Below are 20296 nucleotides of genomic sequence, written 5' to 3' on the forward strand. Positions count from 1 at the left end.
AGATTTCAGCAAATATTTTAACAAAGATACACAGCAAATGAATATCTGAAAAAACGCTCATCATGAATCCTTATGGAAACTCAAAAGTGAGGTAACTCTAAAAACTCAGTTAAAAGGCTAAAACTAACACAAATGATAAACCAAGTATTCAGTAGAATATGGAAGAAATGGAATTCTCATACATTGCTGGTAAGATGCAAAAAGTACAGTCATTTTAGATCACAATATGTTAGTTTCTTCAAAAGTAAAACAGTTGTGGGACTTCCTTCATGTTCCAGTGGTTAAGAATCTGCCTTCCAATGTAGGGGACAGGGAATCGATCCCTGGTTAGGGAACTGAAATCCCACATGCCGCAGGGCTACTAACCTCACAGGCCGCAATGAAGAGCCCACTTGCCGCAACGAAAACCCAGCGCAGCCAAAAAAAAAAAAAAAAAGTAAAAAACAGTTGTGACTCACACATTATATTCTAAGTTACTGACAAAAGATAAAAGAAACATATATATTCTTCATATATTCATATAAAGAACACAATTTTTATACCAGCTTTATTTTCAGAAGTCAAAATTTAGAAACAAACCAAATGCTCATAAAGAGAATGGATAAACTAACCATCGCATATTGAAAAATATTACTCAGCCAAAAACAAAACAAAAACCAAAAGCACTATATACCACTGATGAATCTCAAAGTAATTATGATACATAAAGGAAAACAAAAAAATATGGTAAACAACAAATGATTCCAATAATATAAATTCAAGAAAATGCAAGGTATCTACTGTAAGGAAAAGAAATCAATGGTTACTTGGAGAGGTGAGAAAGGCAAGGAGATTATAATAGGAATGAGGTAAATATACCATGACAGATATGGTCACTATTAGGACTATGATGATGGTCTCAGAAGTTCACACCTATGTCAAAACTTATCAAATTGTACACTTTAAATATATTCGTATTAGCACATGTAAATTATACCTTAGTAAAGCTTTAAAACATAGCTCAAGATTTAAAGATCTCTATGTCCCAGTCCTTTCAGAAAATAAGTTTGGCAACCTTATACTGACTCCATCATTTCTATCCTTATGCCCCAGGGGGTTGGGGCGGCAGTCTTGCCTCAGTGGCAGCAAATATGGTGAGCAATAAAGAACATTTCCACCTGAAGTCAAACAGGAATGCTGTCTGGATCACAAGAGCCACATCTGTGGACTAGATCCCCTTTTTTCTCTTTCTTCCTGCCCATGCAGTAATGACCTTGAGGTGAATATTACAGAGACTAAAGGAATCCACAAAACCTTTCAATTATTTTTATTTTCTCTGATGACTTCAGCTATACAAGATAAACATACCTGGAAGTACTGAGATTTGTGTACAAACTGATTCTCCACAGTCATTTTTACATTGACACACTAGTAGGCTGCGGCCTCTTCCCCTCCCTAGTAAACCAGTTTCTGTACCAATTATGGTTTCCCCTGGACCCAATGGTCTTAGAACCAGTGACACTAGGCCAATAAATTGTGGCCATCAGGGAATATGGCTCTCTGTAGACCTGGGGAAGATAATCTCTCAACAGTGCTGAAATGCCCTGTGACCTCTCCTTTGAGGAAGGGAAAAAATTCATTCTGGGGCTTCCCTGGTGGCGCAGTGGTTGAGAGTCCACCTGCCGATGCAGGGGATGCGGGTTCGTGTCCCGGTCTGGGAAGATCCCACATGCCGCAGAGAGGCTAGGTCCGTGAGCCATGGCCGCTGAGCCTGCACGTCTGGAGCCTGTGCTCCACAATGGGAGAGGCCACAACAGTGAGAGGTCTGCGTACCGAAAAAAAAAAATTCATTCTGCTTTCAAAGCTCTTGAGATTCTCACAGCTGCCACTTCTCAGGGACATCTTGGAGACTCCTAAAACACAAAGCCTCCAGGCTTCATATGAAAACCAGAAATCCCTGCAGTCTTTCCTAGGAGGCAGTGGGCAGCAATGCAAATTTGGGCAAAACTGGCAAGCTACTGTCTCCCATCATACCATCCCTCCTCAGACACAGAAATTTTGAGACCCCTAAAAGTTGTTCTCCCCTTTATGCTTACACAGTAAAAACCTGTGTATAAACTACCTGCAGAGTAAACAGAACTTCCAAGATTAAAGAGAGTGTAAAGAGCTTGTAAGGCCTTGATTACTGTACAAGCCAAAGCAATCTGCAGCAGGCAGTTACCCAGTTCACGATTTGGAAGCTGGAAAAATTTACTATTATCATGTGAGACCAACACATCCCTGTGTTGTCATTCTCTGCTAGCTGCCAGCTGAACTTTTGGTATCTTCTGGGCCAATACTGACCAGGTCCATGTCCAAGATAAGTCAGGGAGGAGTGAAAGCTGATGCCATAAATGTTCAGGTGACTCGTAACTTGGCCAATACATTGCAGGACAGAGGTCAGCTTCCCTGAACACACTGGGTTGGTGACTGATGCACACTGTGTGAACCTACCAGGTGGTGGAGGTGAAATGGCCTTGACCCCAGAGATGGAAGTGACATAAATCTGGGAAGAGCCCTGGACAGGTTAGAGAGTGCAACATAGTCCCACGCTTCCCACATAACTGAAACTTATGGGGAAATCTCCCCACTGTGCATGCTCAAATGTCTGAGAGTTAATTCAGACATATGGCTCCTCAGTTTCCTCTGGAATCCTTACAATGAACAAGAAAACTGCACATCCCCAGTACATCTAAGGCCTTTCTCTAGTGTGAACTCTCTGATGTTGAGAAAGGGTAGATTTTCGCATAAAAAATTTCCCACATTCTCTACACTCATATGGCCTTTCTCCAGTGTGACCTCTCTGGTGTTGACTAAATTGGGAACTATCCCTAAAGGATTTCCCACACTCACTGCACACATAAGGCCTTTCTCCCGTGTGAACTCTCTGATGGTAGCGGAGTTTAGAGCTAGAGATAAAGGATTTCCCACACTCACTGCACTCATAAGGCCTATCTCCTGTGTGAACTCTCTGATGATAACGAAGGGTGGAACTAGAAGTAAAAGATTTCCCACATTTGCTGCACTCATAAGGCCTTTTGCCTGCATGAACTCTCTGATGATAAGAGAGGGTGGCACTACTAGTAAAAGATTTCCCACACTCACTGCACACATAAGGTCTTTCTCCTGTGTGAACTCTCTGGTGTCGAATCAGTATGGAGCTATTGGTAAAAGATTTCCCACACTCACTACACTGATAAGGCTTTTCTCCCCTGTGAACTCTCTGATGATAACCAAGGCCAGAAATAGAGGTAAAAGACTTCCCACATGCACTACACTCATAAGACCGTTCTCTATTATGAATTTTCCGGTGTGTTGAGAGGGAAGATTTTTGGCTAAAAGATTTCCCACATTCACCACACTCATAAGGTCTTTCTCCAGTGTGAGCTCTCCGGTGTTTATTGAATTGTGATCTATCCTTAAAGGATTTCCCACATTCACTGCACTCATAAGGCCTTTCTCCACTGTGCACTCTGTGATGATAACGGAGACTGGCACTAAAAGTAAAAGATTTCCCACATTCACTGCATTCATAAGGCCTTTCTCCTGTGTGAACTCTCTGATGATAACGGAGGGTAGAACTAGAGGTAAAAGATTTCCCACATTCGCTGCATTCATAAGGCCTTTTTCCTGCATGAACTCTCTGATGATAACAGAGGGTGGAGCTGGAGGTAAAGGATTTCCCACATTCACTGCACACATAAGGCTTTTCTCCTGTGTGAACTCTCTGGTGTTGAATGAGTGTCCACCTATTGTTAAAAGATTTCCCACATTCACTACAGTTGTAAGGCCGTTCTCCTGTGTGAACTCTCTGGTGTAAAAGGAGGTTATTCCTTCGGATAAAGGATTTCCCACATTCACTACACTCATAAGGCCTTTCTCCAGAATGAACTCTCTGATGATATTGAAGGTCAGACCTAGAGATAAAAGATTTCCCACATTCACTGCACTCATAAGGCCTTTCTCCTGTGTGAATTCTCTGATGATAACGGAGGGCAGAGCTAGTGGTAAACGACTTTCCACATTCATCACACCCATAAGGCCTTTCCCCAAGGTGACCTCGTTCATGATACTGGAGGGTGGAGCTACAAGAAAAAGATTTCCCACATTTATTGCACACATAAGGCTTTTCTCCTGTGTGAATTCTCCGGTGTCGAATGAGTGTCCACCTATTGTTAAAAGATTTCCCACATTCACTGCACTCATAAGGTCTTTCTCCAGTGTGTACTCTGTGATGATAACGAAGGCTGGAGCTAAAGGTAAAAGATTTCCCACATTCACTACACTCATAAGGCCTTTCTCCTGAGTGCACTCTCAGGTGTATAATTAGGTTGTTTTTTCGGGTAAAGGACTTCCCACATTCACTACACTCATAAGGTCTTTCTCCAGTGTGAACTCTGTGATGATAACGGAGAGCAGTACGAGTGATAAAAGATTTCCCACATTCACTGCACTCATGAGGCCTTTCTCCAGAATGAACTCTCTGATGGTAACGGAGGTCAGAACTAGAGATAAAAGATTTCCCACAATCACTGCACACATAAGGTCGTTCTCCTGTGTGAGATCTCTGATGATAACTGAGTGCAGACATAGAAGTAAAAGATTTCACACAGTCAGTACACTTATAAGGCCTTTCTCCAATTTGAAATCTCCTATGTGGAAAGAACACTGAGCTATGGCTAAAAGATTTTGAGCATTCACTGCACACATAACTGCTTTCTCCACTGTGCCATGAATGGGGATAAATGAGGACAGATTTGTGGCTTAAGGATTTCCCACATTTGCTGCACTTGTACTGCCTTGCCCCAGTATGAAGTCTTAGATGTTGACAGAGGGTTGAGCTTTGCCTAAAAGATTTTCCACATTCACCACATACATGAAGCTTTTTTCCAGTGTGGATTCTCTGGTGCAGAACAAATGAGGATTTGTACTTGAATGCTTTCCCACATTCACTGCACACAAAACACTGTCTTCCACTGTGGACACCATGGTCCTGAACAAGTGTGTGTTTGGGGCTGAGGGCTTTCTTGCATTCTACCCAGGTGTGACGGCTTTTCCTGCCTTGTGAAGTTGACCCACACTGGCTGATTGTGTTTGGCTTCTCCACAGTATGAGTGTCCTGTTGCTGTAGATGTCCCACAATGGTTGGGAAGTCCTTTTCAAACTCCCCACAACACAATGGCTTCTGTGACACATGGAATCTGCAGCTCTTCACAAACCAGGCCTCATCCACACTGCTTCTGAGGGTTTTCTTTTCCATGTACTGCTCCTGGTGCTGCTGAAAGTTTGCACTAAAATAAAATCGTTTTGCACATGCTCCACACCTCAAAAGTTTCTGGCTGTGTTGTGTTTCCCGGCACTCAGCCAAGTGGAAAACATTTCTCAAGACTGGACCACACATCTCACAGGGGTGTGTCTTCTGGAAAGACAAATCTGCCTTGGGAGTCCTAGCCTGTGACACTCCTAGAGAAGTGATCTGTTCAAAAGGTGCCTCTGCATCCTCTGCTCCACAGCAGCAACCTGAACAGAAAGAAATGCTGGTCAAGTACATGTCGACTATAGGGAAGGGTCAAGTTCATCACAGATGTCCATCTGTCTCATCTAGGTATTAGTCTATGAGATGCTTTTCAAGATACAGAAGTTGGAATTCAGTTGAAAGAACAGCCGACTGTTTTGCATTACTGAGCCTCAAGATCACAGAATAGTGGAGACCTCACCAGGGGAAGGAAACAAAACACAGAGTGTGACACAAGGAAGAGAGGCAGGGTCTACAACTCATTTCTTTCCCAACGGCTTCTTGCAGGATTTTTCTGCTGCTGATGTGAGATGATAGAAACGTGCATCTAAGCCCATTAAAATCCCACAGCAACATATTAGCTGCTATTCAAAGTCAATTTAGGGAAATGTGAACATATCACAGCACAACCAATGTTGGTGAGTACTACAGAAAGAGTGGTGAGAAAAATGGGAGATGTGGAGTCCAGAGAGGTAGAAATTATCCCTGGGCTGGAAGTCACCGTAGGAATTACAAGTAGTAGAACTGACAAGTCAGGCAAGTGTTAACAGTGGAAAAGGAAATATAGAAGTAAGGTATAGCCACTGCAAATGGCACCTAAACCCTGGTTGAACAAAGATAGATTCCTGGTATGATCTGAAAACAGACTGATGTCATACTCTACTCAGCTGCCATTCACCAGGACCAGGCCCCCTCTGAGCCCACCATGCCATGACTGGAGTCATATCCATCCTGGCACATCTGTAAGCCCTAGTTAAGCAACTACATGGTACATGCAGGATACAAATCCTAAGGTAAAAACAGGACAGATGAATGACTTCTACTGTCACAGAGCAACTCAGCACATAACAGACACAGAAAACCAATCTAGAAGTGATATCAGCATAACAGCAGAGGACACCAGCCTTTACCACCAACAAAAAACAGACAGCTAACTGCAAACAAAATTGACCCTTGGAGGACTCAGAAATCCAATTAAGACACTGCAGCAACACAATGGAAATTGAAAAGTAGAATAACCACACAAAAGTGATCGCTGGGGGGCTTTCCTTGTTGTGTAGTGGTTAAGAATCTGCTTGCCAATACATGGACATGGGTTCAAACCCTGGTCCAGGAAGGTCCCACATGCCATGGAGCAACTAAGCCTGTGCACCATAACTACTAAGCCTGAGCTCCAGAGCCTGTGAGCCACAACTACTGAGCCCAAGTGCCACAACTACTGAAGCCCACGCACCTAGAGCCCATGCTCCACAAGAGAAGTCACCAATGAGACGCCCACACACTGCAACGAAGAGTAGCGCTGCTTGACACAAGTAAAGAAGACCCACGTGCAGCAACAAAGACCCAATGCAACCAAAAATAAATACATATTTTTTTAAAAAAAAGGATCGCTGGGGACATCAGCTTAACAGACATGTGGAGATGGATAGGAAATAAGATGAATGGTGGGAACTATGTGTATCAGCCAAATGGTGGCTGCCATCACATTCCCCAATGCCCTGCTCTGCAAAGGACCCCAGTAGCCTTTGCTTCGGAGAACCTCAGCAGGCCCCGATATAGCCGCAGATCCCACTGTCTGCACAGCAGAGAAGAGCAAGTGTTTATAGGTGTGGACACCAGCTCCCTGCTCTGCAGAGGGTACTGGCAGCTCTTTCAATAAGGTAACTAATGCCATGACCATGGGGGACCTGCAAGAGAATAATATGCTGAATCACACCTGTTCCTCCAAAAGTAGCTATTGCTCTATTTCAAAACCATGGCTGCCACCCCCATAAATCCTGCACACACCCTAAACCTCAGAGCCCCAACTGTGAAACTGATGCCCATATTCCATAACCTGACTCCACAGCTGTCACCTGAATGCCCATCTCAGGCAAGAGATTCATGGCCACTATAGGTGAGTTAGTTCCTCAGACCCCAGACACTTCTGTGTGCACCTAGACTCCAGTCAAGGCTCCATCACTGCTCAGTGTGCGACTGCATCTCACAAAGCAAAGTCAACACTGCTGCAGGCTGTTCAGTGTCTGGGACCCTAGAACTGCTACTGCTCTGCATTTATCACACCCTAGAATCCAGACCTATATCTGCTCCACAGTGCCCACACATCAGACACCAATGCCATCACCACCATGAAGCACCACCCCTCAACCAAGAGCCGGACTTACCATCAAGAGGGAGCCCCTCAGTCAAAACATTTCCCTTGGGAGAAAGAGATCAGGAGATCCCCAGCAGTCTTCTCTACTACTGTGGATACCGACAACTTTAGCTATTGAGGACCCCTGCAGTCTTTGCTGAGACTGATCTCAGTTGACAGAGCTGGACAGACTCTAAGCCCCTGGGCCTTGTTGTAGTCGGAACAGCAACTACCCATCAAGCTGGCATACTAACACCCACAAAAAGGTGAAGATCTTCCCCACCAAAACCTTACGTAAAGTCTGAAAGAAATGACTGCTCCATTAAATGTATTAACATCAAAGCAAGGCTACATGAAACACAAAATAATCAAGGAAACATGACACCCCCCAAAGGAACATAATAATTTATCAGTTGCCCCAAAGAAAGGAAGATCTATAAACTGTCAGACAAGAAATTCACAATAATTGTTTTTTTTTTTTTTGGCCACATCATGAAACATGCGGGATCTTAGTTCCCTGACCAGGGATCGAACCCATGCCCCCAGCAGTAGAAGCACAGAGTCTTAACCACTGGACCACCAGGGAAGTCTCTCACAATAATTGTTTTAATGAAGCTCAATGAGCTACTAGAAAACACAGACAATCCAACAAAATAAGGAAAACAATATGCAAACTAAATAAAGTTTCAAACAGAGACAGAAAATATGAAAAAGAACCAAACAGAAATTATGGTGAAGAGTATGATGAACAAAACGAAAAACACAGTAGTGTATCAATAGCTAACTTGATCAATCAAAACAATGAATATGAAACTGAAGGTAGGTCTTTGAAATTATCCAATCAAAGGAGAAAAAAGACAAAACAACTAAAAACAATTTTAAAAAGTCTACATGAATTATGGGACATTGTGAAACAAAACAATATTTGCATAATGTGAGCCCTAGAAGGAGTAGAGAGAGAGGAAGGGGCAGAAAATTTATTTAAAGAAATAATGGACGAAAACTTTCCAAATCTGGGAAAAGTGGACATTCAGGTACATGATGCTCAGAAGTCCCCAAACAGATTCAATCCACAGACGACTTCACCAAGACACATTAATATAAAACTCAAAAAGTAATGATAAAGATAATTTTAAAAGCTGTAAGAAAAAAGAAACCCCTCATACAAGGGAAACCCCATAAAGTGGTTTTCTTAGCTGAAACACTGCATACCATGAGAGTGAGATGATATGTTCTAGATATTGGGGTGGGGGAAAAATTGCAAACCAAGAATACTTAACCAGCAATACTATTCTTCAGTAATAAGGAAGAAAGACTTTCTCAGACAAACAAACTGGGGAAGTTCATCACCACTTGAGTACCTCACCAGAAATGTGAAAGACTAAAGAATTCTTTTAGCTGAAATAAAAGTATGCTAACTAGGGACTTCCCTGGTGGTCCAGTGGCTAAGACTCCGTGCTCCAAATGCAGGGGGCCTGGGCTCCATCCCTGGGCAGGAAACTAGATCCCGCATAGTGCAACAAAGATAGAAGATCCTGCATGTTGCAACTAAGACCCAGCACAGCCAAAAAAAAAAAAAAAAAGAAAAAAGAGTATGCTAACTACTAACATGAAATCATATGAAAATATAAAGCACACAGGTAAAGATAAGTACATGGTCAAATTCAGAATACTCTAATACTGTAAAACTGTGTTAATCACTCAACTCAACTACAAAGGATAAAAAACAAGAGTATTAAAAACAACTATACCCACAATAACTTGTTGATGGTTACCCAATACACAGTATAAAAACATGTAAATTGTGACATCAAAAACATAAAATGCATGTGTGGGGCAAATATAAGAGTAGATTTTTTGTATGAAATTGAAGTTACATTGTTATCAGCATAAAATAGAATGCTATGTTTTATATAAGCCTTATGGTAACCCCAAAGCAAAACCCTATACTAGACACAAAAGACAATGAGAAAGGAATAAAAGTATATTACCACAGGGACTTCCCTGGTGGTGCAGTGGTTAAGAATCTGCCTGCCAATGCAGGGAACACGGGTTTGAGCCCCGGTCTGGGAAGATCCCACATGCCACAGAGCAACTAAGCCCATGTGTCACAACTGCTGACCCTGTGCTCTAGAACCCACAAGCCACAACTACTGAGCCCACGTGCCACAACTACTGAAGCCCGCGTGCCTAGAGCCTGAGCTCTGCAACAAGAGAAGCCACCGCAGTGAGAAGCCCGTACACCACCAACGAAGAGTAGCCCCCATTCGCCACAACTAGAGAAAAGCCCACGCCCAGCAACTAAGACCCAATGTAGCCAAAAATAAATTTAAAAAAAAAAGGAGTTGGTACTTAAAAAAAAAAGTGTATTACCACAGAAAATCATCAAGTCACAAAGGAAGACAGCAAGAGAAGAAGAAAGAAACTACAAAACAGCCATACAATAATAAGATGGCAACAGTAGATCCTAAAAATATTCTCCAATTAAATGACACAGTGACTGAACAGAAAAAAAAAAAAGACCTCAACTATATGCTGCCTACAATAGAGTAACTTCAGCCTTAAGGACACACACAGGCTGAAGGTGAAGGAATTGAAAGAGATATTCCACGCAAATAGAACTCAGAAGAGAACAGAGTAAGATATACTTAAGTGAGACAAATAGACTTTAAATCAAAAACTATCACAAGAGAGACTTCCCTGGTGGTGCAGTGGTTAAGAATCTGCCTGCCAATGCAGGGGACATGGGTTCAAGCCCTGGTCTGGGAAAATCCCACATGCTGTGGAGCAACTAAGCCTGTGCACTACAACTACTGTGCCTGCACTCTATGGTGAGCCATAACTACTGAGCTTGCGTGCCAAAATTACTGAAGCCCACATGCCTAGAGCCCGTGCTATGCAACAAGAGAAGCCACTGAAATGAGAAGCCCACACAACACAATGAAGAGTAGACCCTGCTCACCGCAACTAGAGAAAGCCCACGTGCAGCAACAAAGACCCAATGCAGCCAAAAATAAATTAATTTTTAAAAAACAAATAAAGATCACTCTTAAAAAAAAACTATCACAAGAGACAATGTTCATTACGTAATGATAAAGAAATTGATTCACCAGGAGAATGTAACAATTTAACTATATATATACGTACCATATATTAAAAATTAAGCAAATATGACCAGATCTGAAGGCAGGAATTTTTTTATTTTTTTGGCCACGCCGCACGGCATGCAGGATCCTAGTTCCCCAACCAGGCATCAAACCTGTGCCCCCTGCAGTAGAAGCACAGAGTCTTAACCACTGGACTGCCAGGAAAGTCCCAGCAAAAGAATATTAACACATTTCTGACTAGAAATGCATTAATACATCTTTTGTTATGCAAATGTTATTGACCCGGAGACGTATCAATACGTTTTTAGAGAGTGACACAATTAACATCACCGTGTGAAGTTGTTAGAACTTAAAATTGATCAAGGGTTCATTATACAACTTATGATTATCATTATCTCTCACATTTTCCTCCATTAGGTTTTTGTTCCAACCTCGTGTACATTAAACGCAAGTTTATTACCGTAAAATTTTCAAAAATGATGCATTGCAAAATTGAGTGATGAAGAATTTTTTGGTGAATTTTATGCAGATACTTTCTCTGTCTGAGCGACATATATACTAGTGTCTCAGAAGATGACAGTTCTTCAGAATATAGTTCTGATTCAGACGATGTGAATATTAGACCAACAAAAAGACAAAAAACCGTAGTGAATGACTCTACTGTGGAAAGTGGAAATGAAACTCAAGAATGCTCCTTTGCTTCTATGTAAGAGTGGAATGAAGACAACATTTCACAAAAATTAGAAGACTTTATAGTGTGTCAGGTGTAACTATTGAATGTAATAACCCGCCAAGTGTTAGTGAAATAACAGAATTAATTTTTGGTAACGACTTTTTCGAGTTGGTCACTTCTCAAACAAACTTATATCACCAACAGAACGAAAAATCATATAAAAAGTATGATAAGGCTTTAAAATGGACTAATGTAACCAACAGTGATATGAAGAAGCCTCTTGGGTTAATAATTTTGATGAGACAAATAAGAAAGTCACAGTGGAAAGAATATTGGTTGACTGATCCCTTACTTGAAACACTTATCAAAGATTAAGATGAGAAGAAGGTTCAAACAAATAATGACATTTCTTCACTTTAACAATAACTCGGAAACTCCACTTCCTACAGACAGAATTTCAAAAATTAAACCTCTTTTGGCTTATTTTCTACCAAAATCTCAATCGATCTATACACCCAAACAAGAGCTATCACTTGATGAGGCAATGATAAAGTGGAGAGGACAACTCAGATTCAAAACCTATAATCCTGGAAAATTTACAAAATATGGAATTTTGGTCAGGATGCTTAACGAAAGTGAAACTGGATATACATGCAACCGTGATATTTACATGGGTGAAGGAAAGAAACTGCAAGAAACAATATTGTTGGTCCTACAACCTTGGTTCATGGCACCATATTTACCAAGACAATTATTACAACAGTCTGCCACATCTGTAATGTTGTTGAAAAATAAAACCAGAGTTTGTAGGACTATAAGAGAGAATCATGGTCTACCAAACCAATTAAAGGAGAAATCTAAACATCTACAGAGGGTAGAAATGACATTCTTACAGAAGGGAGAAGTGATTCTTCTTATATGGAAAGACAAGAGGCTAGTCTGCATGGTGACAACTATTCATTACACCTCCATAGCATCTACAGTAAAGGAAGACAGAAAGACTGGCCATCAGATAACTAAGCCCAATAATATGTTAGAGTATAATAAATATATGAAAGGAGTTGATCGTTCTGATCAATATCTGGCAAACTTCAATATCCTCTGGAAAACTCGAAAATGATATAAGAAAGTGGGTTTCTAGTTGAGTAACTGCAGTTTATTCAATGTATTTAAAATTTATTGCAGCCTTAATGCACAGAATAAAATGACTTACAAGCAATTTTTTAAATAAATTTATTCATCTATTTATTTACTTTTGGCTGCATTGGGTCTTCGTTGCTATGCTCATGCTTTCTCTAGTTGTGGCAAGCAGGGGCTACTCTTTGTTGTGGTGTGTGGCCTTCTCACTGAGGTGGCTTCTCTTGTGGAGCACGGGCTCTAGGCATGCGGGCTCGGTAGTTGTGGCTCATGGGCTTAGTTGCTCCACTGCACGTGGGATCTTCCTGGACCAGGGATTGAACACATGTCCCCTGCATTTGCAGGCAGATTCTTTTTTTTTTTTTTGTGGTACGCGGGCCTCTCACTGCTGTGGCCTCTCTGGTTGCAGAGCACAGGCTCCAGATGCGCAGGCTCAGCAGCCATGGCTCACGGGCCCAGCTGCTCCACGGCATGTGGGATCTTCCCAGACCGGGGCATGAACCCGTGTCCCCTGCATCGGCAGGCAGACTCTCAACCACTGCGCCACCAGGGAAGCCCTTGCAAGCAGATTCTTAACCATCGCACCACCAGGGAAGTCCCATAAGCAGTTTTTGTCAGCAGTAGCTAGAGAATGGGTAACTGATCATTCCGGTGAATGCAGTGGTAGTCCCACACCTGATCCTTCCTGTGGCGTTTCTAAAAGAGCCCCCCAAGAGATTTCCCTGGTGGTCCAGTGGGTTAAACTCCACACTCCCAATGCAGGGAGCCCAGGTTCGATCCCTGGTTGGGGAACTAGATTCCACATTCATGCCACAACTAACAGTCTGCATGTCACAACTAAGAAGTCCACCGTACTGCAATAAGAAGCCCGTGTGCCACAACTAAAAGATCCCGCATGCAGCAACTAAGACCAGGCGCAGACAAAATAAATAAAATAATAAGTAAATATTTTAAAAATAAAAAAATAAAAGAGCCTCCCCACAAAGATCCACCTTGTTGACTACCAGGTAAAATAAAAGAACATATTCTAGAGGAAATAATAACCACAGGGCTTAAAAAAAAAATGCCTCCAGAAAGTATAGAGTCTGCTCTTCCAGGGGAAAGCACAGTGAAATGGTGTATTTGTAATAGATGTTCTGTTCCCCTGCACAGAGATTCCTGCTATACTGCCTATCACACTCTAACAAAGTATTAGAATGCTTTAGTAAGACATGTACAAAGTTTCAAATAAATACATTAAGTGCAAAAGAAGTTGTTGATATTTACTCAAACTAACAAATTGCCGGCCACAGGCATTAGTTTCTGAAAAAATCTCCCAGTCAATAATGTGTTAATAGGGAACTTAAATATCCCCCTTTCAACACAGGTGGATATCCAGATAGAAAGTAAGGGTATCTTTGAATTGGACAACACTTTAGTCCAAATGAATGTAACAGATGTATACAGAACATTCCATCCTATTACAGCAGAATATACACTCTTCTCAAGTGCATATAGAATATTCTCTAGGATAGATTATATGCTCTGTCAAGCAAGTCTTAACAAGTTTCAGAAGACTCAAACCATATCAAGTAACTTTTCCTAACACAATGGATAACACTAGAAACCAGCAACAGGAGGAAAGCTTAAAAATTCAGATATGTGAACATTAAACAATATGCTCCTGGCCAATCAATCAGTCAAAGGAAAAAATCAACAGGAAAATCAAATGTACCTTGAGAAAAACAAAAATAGAAACAAAACATATACAATGTGCAAAAGCAGTTTTAAGAGAAAAGTTTAGAGCAATAAATGCCAGCATTAAGAGAAAAATCAAGTTTAGAGCAATAAATGCCAGGATTAAGAGCAAAAAATGCCAGCATTAAATAAACAACCAAACTTTACATCTCCAGGAACTAGAAAAAGAACAAATTAAGACCAAAGTTAGCAGAACAAAGGAAAAAATAAAGATCAGAGCAGAGGGGAATTCCCTGGCAGTCCAGTGGTTAGGATTCTATGCTTCCACGGCAGGGGGTCCAGGTTCGTTCACTAGTTGGGGAACTAAGATCCCTGCCTGCCACATGGCACAGCCAAAAAAGAAAAAAAAGAAAGATCAGAGCAGAAATAAATGAAATAGAAACTATAAAAACAATAAAAAAAAGATCAACAATACTAAGAACTGGTTTTGCTTAAAGATAAATAAAACTGACAAACCTTTCTCTAGACTTCTGAGATGGAAGACTCAAATAAGTTAACAGAGAAATAAAAGAGAAACAAAGGATCATAAAAGACTACTATGAACTGTTATACACCAACAAATTAGATAACCTAAAAGAAACAGACTAGAAACATACAACCTACCAATCCTGAATCATAAAGAAACAGAAAATTTGAATAGACCAATAACAAGTAAGGAAATTGAACCAGTAAGCAAATCTTCCAACAAAAAAAAAAGGCCATGACCAGATAGATTTCATTGGTGAAATTTATATTTTAATATGTAAAACATTGATATATAAGGTACTCTACAACTCAACAGGAAAAGAACAATCTGATTAAAAAGTGGACATTTTATCAAAGATAAAATGGCTGAACAGACATTTTATCAAAGATCTACAAATGGCTAACAGGTATATGAAAAAATGTTCCTCCTGGGTTTCCCTGGTGGTGCAGTGGTTGAGGGTCCGCCTGCTGATGTGGGGGACGTGGGTTCGTGCCCCAGTCTGGGGGCATCCCACATGCCGTGGAGCGGCTGGGCCCGTGAGCCATGGCCACTGAGCCTACGCGTCCAGAGCCTGTGCTCTGCAACGGGAGAGGCCACAACAGTGAGAGGCCCGTGTACCGCAAAAAAAAAAAAAAAAAAAAAAAAAAAAAAAATGTTCCTCTTCACTAATCATCTCACTGATCATCAGGAAAATGCAAATCAAAACCAAAATGAGGGGCTTCCCTGGTGGTGCAGTGGTTGAGAGTCCGCCTGCCGATGCAGGGAACACAGGTTCATGCCCCAGTCCAGGAAGATCCCACATGCCGCAGAGCAACTAAGCCCGTGAGCCACAACTACTGAGCCTGTGCTCTGGCGCCCACGAGCCACAACTACTGAGCCCGCGTGCCACAACTACTGAAGCCTGCATGCCTAGAGCCTGTGCTCTGCAACAAAGCCACCTCAATGAGAAGCCCGCACACCACAACAAAGATTAGCCCCCACTCACCGCAACTAGAGAAAGAATGTGCACAGCAACAATGACCCAATGCAACTAAAAATAAATAAATAAATTTATTAAACAAAACAAAAAACCAACACTGCAAGGACTTCCCTGGTGGTCCAGTGGGTAAGACTCCACACTCCCAACGCAAGGGGCCCAGGTTCAATCCCTCGGGGAACTAGATTCCACATGCAGGCAACAACTAAGAGTACACATGCTGCAACTAATAAATCTGCATGTCACAACTAAGAGTCCGCATGCTGCAACTAAATATCCCGCATGCCACATTGAAGACCCAGTGCAGCCAAAATAAATAAATAATTTAAAAAAAACTTTGGATAAACGTATATTAAAAAAATAAATAAATAAACACTACAAACCTTGCAGTAGGACACTGAAAAGTAGCTCATCGTTCAGGTAAGTAATGACCATGATAATGCCTGCATGCCTGGCACAGGTAGGCACAAAGAAATGTTAGGTAAATGAAGGGATCAAGGGAGTTCCCTGGCGGTCCAGTGGTCAGGACTTGGTGCTTTCACTGCTGTGGCCCTGGTTCAATCTCTGGTCGGGGAACTAAGATCCCCCAAGCCATGCAGCTCAGCCAAGAGAAGAAAAATATATATATAATTAAATTAAATTAAAATAAAAACAAGTAAATAAAAGAAGGGATCAAATCTTGGACACAGAGGTGAAAAGGATCTAGACATACTGACCCAGACAGAGAGAAGGAAGTAAGGTAGAATCCATTAAGCTCACTGCAATACTACTGGCTTGGAATCCTTTTCCTAAGAGCGTTCAATACAGCAGGTATCGGGGTTGATATTGCAGGAGAAGGTAGAGGGCAGTGCAAACAGCCCAGTCCTAGCTACCACAGCAACTACACGGAAAGCTTGGGAAGCAAGTAGTGCCCACAGTTCACATGTATAAGAACAGAGCACCCCCTGGGAAAAGGAGGGTGAGGTGGGATAGAGCCTAGTCCAGGACGCTGGGAAGGCTTTGAGTCTTACCCAGTGAGGATATAAGTGCAAAGTTCTCCAGCATCACATCGAGGTACAGGCGTCTCTGAGTCTCATCAAGGAGCCTCCATTCCTCCCAGGAGAAGTACACAGCAATGTCCTCAAAGGTCACACTGCACGTCTATGAGAGAGAAAGAATGAGCTATGAACATTCTCTCTCTAAGCTCCCACAATCCATCTCATCACACACCTATCCCACCTTCATCCTCTTCCAGAGCTCTCCACCGAACAGGAATTTCAGGCCTAAGTGCCACTGATGCCCACTATCCCTCAGGGTCTCTTCATTCACTGTGTTCAGCCCTCAACACCACTGGACAGGACAGCACAGAGATGTCATCCAAGCTCTGGTCCTGGCCTGTAGGGTCCCATCCATCCTGTCAATCAATTCCCCTGGGGTCTCTAGGCTGTGACTCACAGACACAACCAAACTTGGGTTCAAGCTTCAACCTTCAGTCCCCAATAACAGGGCCCTGGTGCCATGAGCTAGCACTTCCTCTTAGTGTGCCCATCATTCTGTAGACTGTACCTCTCTCACATCTTCAGTCCCCACAGTTGCACTCCCACAACTATGCACGTGGGGAAAACTGCTTTGAAGGCCTCCTTCATACTTTTATTGATCCTTGCTTCAATTTTAACCACCCAGAAGCACATGTGATTACAGATGCCCATGACCCACTTCCACTTTTGTGCTGCACTCCCTGTCCCCTCAGCGGCCATCACTGTCCTCTCTCCCTCAACCTTCCTTGGAATCCTGGCCCCGACAGTGTCCGTTCCAGGCACAGTGACTCTCACAAATGACCATATTTGCCCCAGACTTACCCACCATCAAGATCAAACACACCACACCACACCACACCAAACCTCACCACAAAATTCTGGTGAACCTGTACATTAGTGAATTAGCAGGAGCCCTAGCCTCATCATCTTGTTTCAATTACTCCAACGCCTCCACAGCCATCTCATGTCCACTAATCTCACAAAAGCTTTAGTCGCCTGTCAAACCATTCTCTTCAATTCAGTTACCCATTCTCTTCCATATGGTTACCATGTTCACTTCTATCCTTCACCTGCATTTGTGTGCTCAGCAACCCTGATCAGGTGTGGAGCAGGGAAACCACTCATCATGCACCTTCCTCTTTCAGACCAGCGAACAGCATTGCCAGGATGACCTGCATTCCCCCACATAAATGGGATCCACAGTTCCTCCCTGTTCCACACAAGAGCCACCTTCCTCCCCAGATTTCCAGACACCCAACTGCTGCCTCCACTCGCTTTCTCTGAAACATCTTAGACTCTTGACAAGGCCAAAACAAAACATCTGATATTCCCAAGTAAAATTAACCTACCATAACTTTCCCATCTCAGTTGATGGAGCTTTCATCCCATTAGCTCCTAAAACCGGAAACACTGGGGTCATCCCTGACTCTTCCCTTTCTCTCCCTCACCCGCAACATCTAAAAATCTACTTGACTCTCCTTAAAACATGGATGGAAAGCCAACTTCTTTCTCACCTCTGTGGCCACCACCCTGGTCCAACACTCATCTGGATTATAGTAAATGCCTCCTTGGCAGCTCCCTGCCTCTTATATTACTCATACAGTCTGTTCTCTTCTTTGCAGGCAATGGAACTCACTAAGACCTGCATAAGAATCAACCCCTTCCGCTTATCCAAACCTCTCATTATCTCCATAACAGACGTCCAAATTCTTGACAATTACAGACCTGATTCTTGACACTCAGCTCTTTGGTCCTAATAAAATGGAAACTGACTGTACCCTATCTCCAGCATAGTCATACCTCCAAACATTTGCGCATGTCAGTATCTGGTCCTGTCACAACATTTCACACGTGTTTATATTGACTGACAGCAATAGCAATACCTCCGTGCAACCCTTGGCCTGCACTCAGGACTGGGCTTGAGGTATCCCCAGGGTCCCCACATCCACGAGCTTGGAAAAAAGCAAGGAAGACGTTAAACACACTACAAACCCAGACACCATTTGGGTGGTGTCAGGGACAGTGAGTGACTGGGGCAACCTCCTCTTCCGTGTATAGGTTTCCTAAGTGCTTTTCATCCTTCAGAACCTGCGGAGAGAGGTAGGCAACAAGGACTGGGTTCCAGATGAGGTCAGGTCTCCCCTGTATCCCCGTCCAGCCCTGGATTCCGGTGACCTCGGGCTAAGTGACTAGCTTCTGCGCCTCAGTCCTCAATGCTGCTTCTTACTAGCGCCTTGTGCCTCACTGTCGTTTTCAGCTCCATTCTAGTTTGTTCTCTCTTTAATCAGTTTTTGGAAAACTTTTGAAACCCTAATACAGACTGTATTCCTCTTCTGTCCACTACCCTCCATGGCATCCAGGTCCCTCAGAATGAAGAAAAAACCTCTCCGCCAGCCAGTACAGGGGTCACGCTACCACACACTTCCCTGCAGATATCAGACGGACCCCAGGTTTCCCAATATTCCCGGCTCAATCCAACCTCCAAGCCTTTGCACCTGTCAGTACCTCCGCCTGTCACCCTCTCTCACGCGGCCATCACACTATCAAAAACAGACCCACCCACGAACGCCCCACCATCCCGGACACCGCGTCCTGGGCTGCGGGCACGTGAGCAGGCGCCCCGCACTCGGGGCTTTAGTGTCTGGTGGGGTGAGGGCGGTGAGGGCCCGGAGGATGAGCGTTTACCTGAGGCGGGGTCCTCAGCGCCGTCGCTGCCAACGCCATCAGAGTCTGGGGGCAGAGCGGGGCCGGTAGCGGCGGGAGAGGCGGGTGGACGCGGGCACGGCAGGCCCGGGACACCCCCGGCGGCGTCGCCGAACTGCAGACCGGCCTCTATGCAGCGGAGACAGCGGCTCCTCTTGGACCTTCTCAACCCTGTCACCCAAGTCCCGGCCCAGCGTTCCGGAGCGACAACAGATACGAAAGCAATAAAAATGGCCGCCACGAAGAGGACGCCGGAAGTCCCACCCTGATGAGATGCGCACGCACGGATATGCCTTTATCTTGACCTTTTATTGGCTCAACTCGGCGCACTACCTTCTGGGTAGTGTAGTTCCTAGCGATCTAGAGCCCCTCCCCCCACCCCCCCACCCCCGCCCCGGAAATGTGTTCTCCATCTTGACCACCAGAGAGTGGTCCAAGCGGTACTCTGGGGAGTACTTGAGAGTGGTCATCCTACGTAGATGGATTTACTCGCTGTGAACGCAGGAGAAAGACGTAGTTTCATACTCCGTGAAGGTCAGCCTGCTACCAGGGAATAAAATTGAGATGCTCCCAAATCTACTTATCTAAATGGCTGTATCATTCCACAGAGTAATTCAGACATAAAATAGTCCACCTATAGTTGGAGACATTGTGCTATTCCTCTTGAAATACGTGTAGCCCGAGGCATTAGTAAGTTTTGTAAATTCTACTATGATTGGCTGGGAACAAAGGAAAAGACTGTACAGAGACATGACTGAGAAGAAAGAAGATGGGTGTTTGGCCACCCTGAAACAAACATGATCTCTGCCTCTGG

At 43.3% G+C, this 20296-nt stretch overlaps 1 protein-coding gene across 1 annotated transcript; it reads right to left on the bottom strand.

Annotated features, from left to right (window-relative positions):
* Positions 1-783: 783 nt before the first annotated feature.
* LOC309977137 (uncharacterized protein) lies at positions 784-19698 on the bottom strand. Its single transcript, XM_082863071.1, has 3 exons — positions 19465-19698; positions 16774-16903; positions 784-5538 (listed from the first exon to the last, which is right to left on the bottom strand). Exons 1-3 carry the CDS (start codon positions 19501-19503, stop codon positions 2711-2713), a joined length of 2997 nt encoding a protein of 998 aa, XP_082719197.1. The 5' UTR covers positions 19504-19698; the 3' UTR covers positions 784-2710.
* Positions 19699-20296: the final 598 nt, after the last annotated feature.

The sequence above is a fragment of the Leucopleurus acutus genome (genome assembly GCF_964270905.1).
Source record: "Leucopleurus acutus genome assembly, chromosome: 20".
NCBI classification, from domain to species: Eukaryota; Metazoa; Chordata; class Mammalia; order Artiodactyla; family Delphinidae; genus Leucopleurus; species Leucopleurus acutus.

What these genes read in the sequence shown, in the direction of transcription:
- LOC309977137 (XM_082863071.1), bottom strand. Translation starts at nt 19,503, where the DNA reads ATGGCGTTGGCAGCGACGGCGCTGAGGACCCCGCCTCAG. An exon ending in CGCTGAGGACCCCGCCTCAG is followed by an intron (nt 16,904 to 19,464) that starts GTAAACGCTCAT and finishes TCTCTCTCATAG; the next exon opens with ACGTGCAGTGTGACCTTTGA. An exon ending in TGCACTTATATCCTCACTGG is followed by an intron (nt 5,539 to 16,773) that starts GTAAGACTCAAA and finishes CTTTCTGTTCAG; the next exon opens with GTTGCTGCTGTGGAGCAGAG.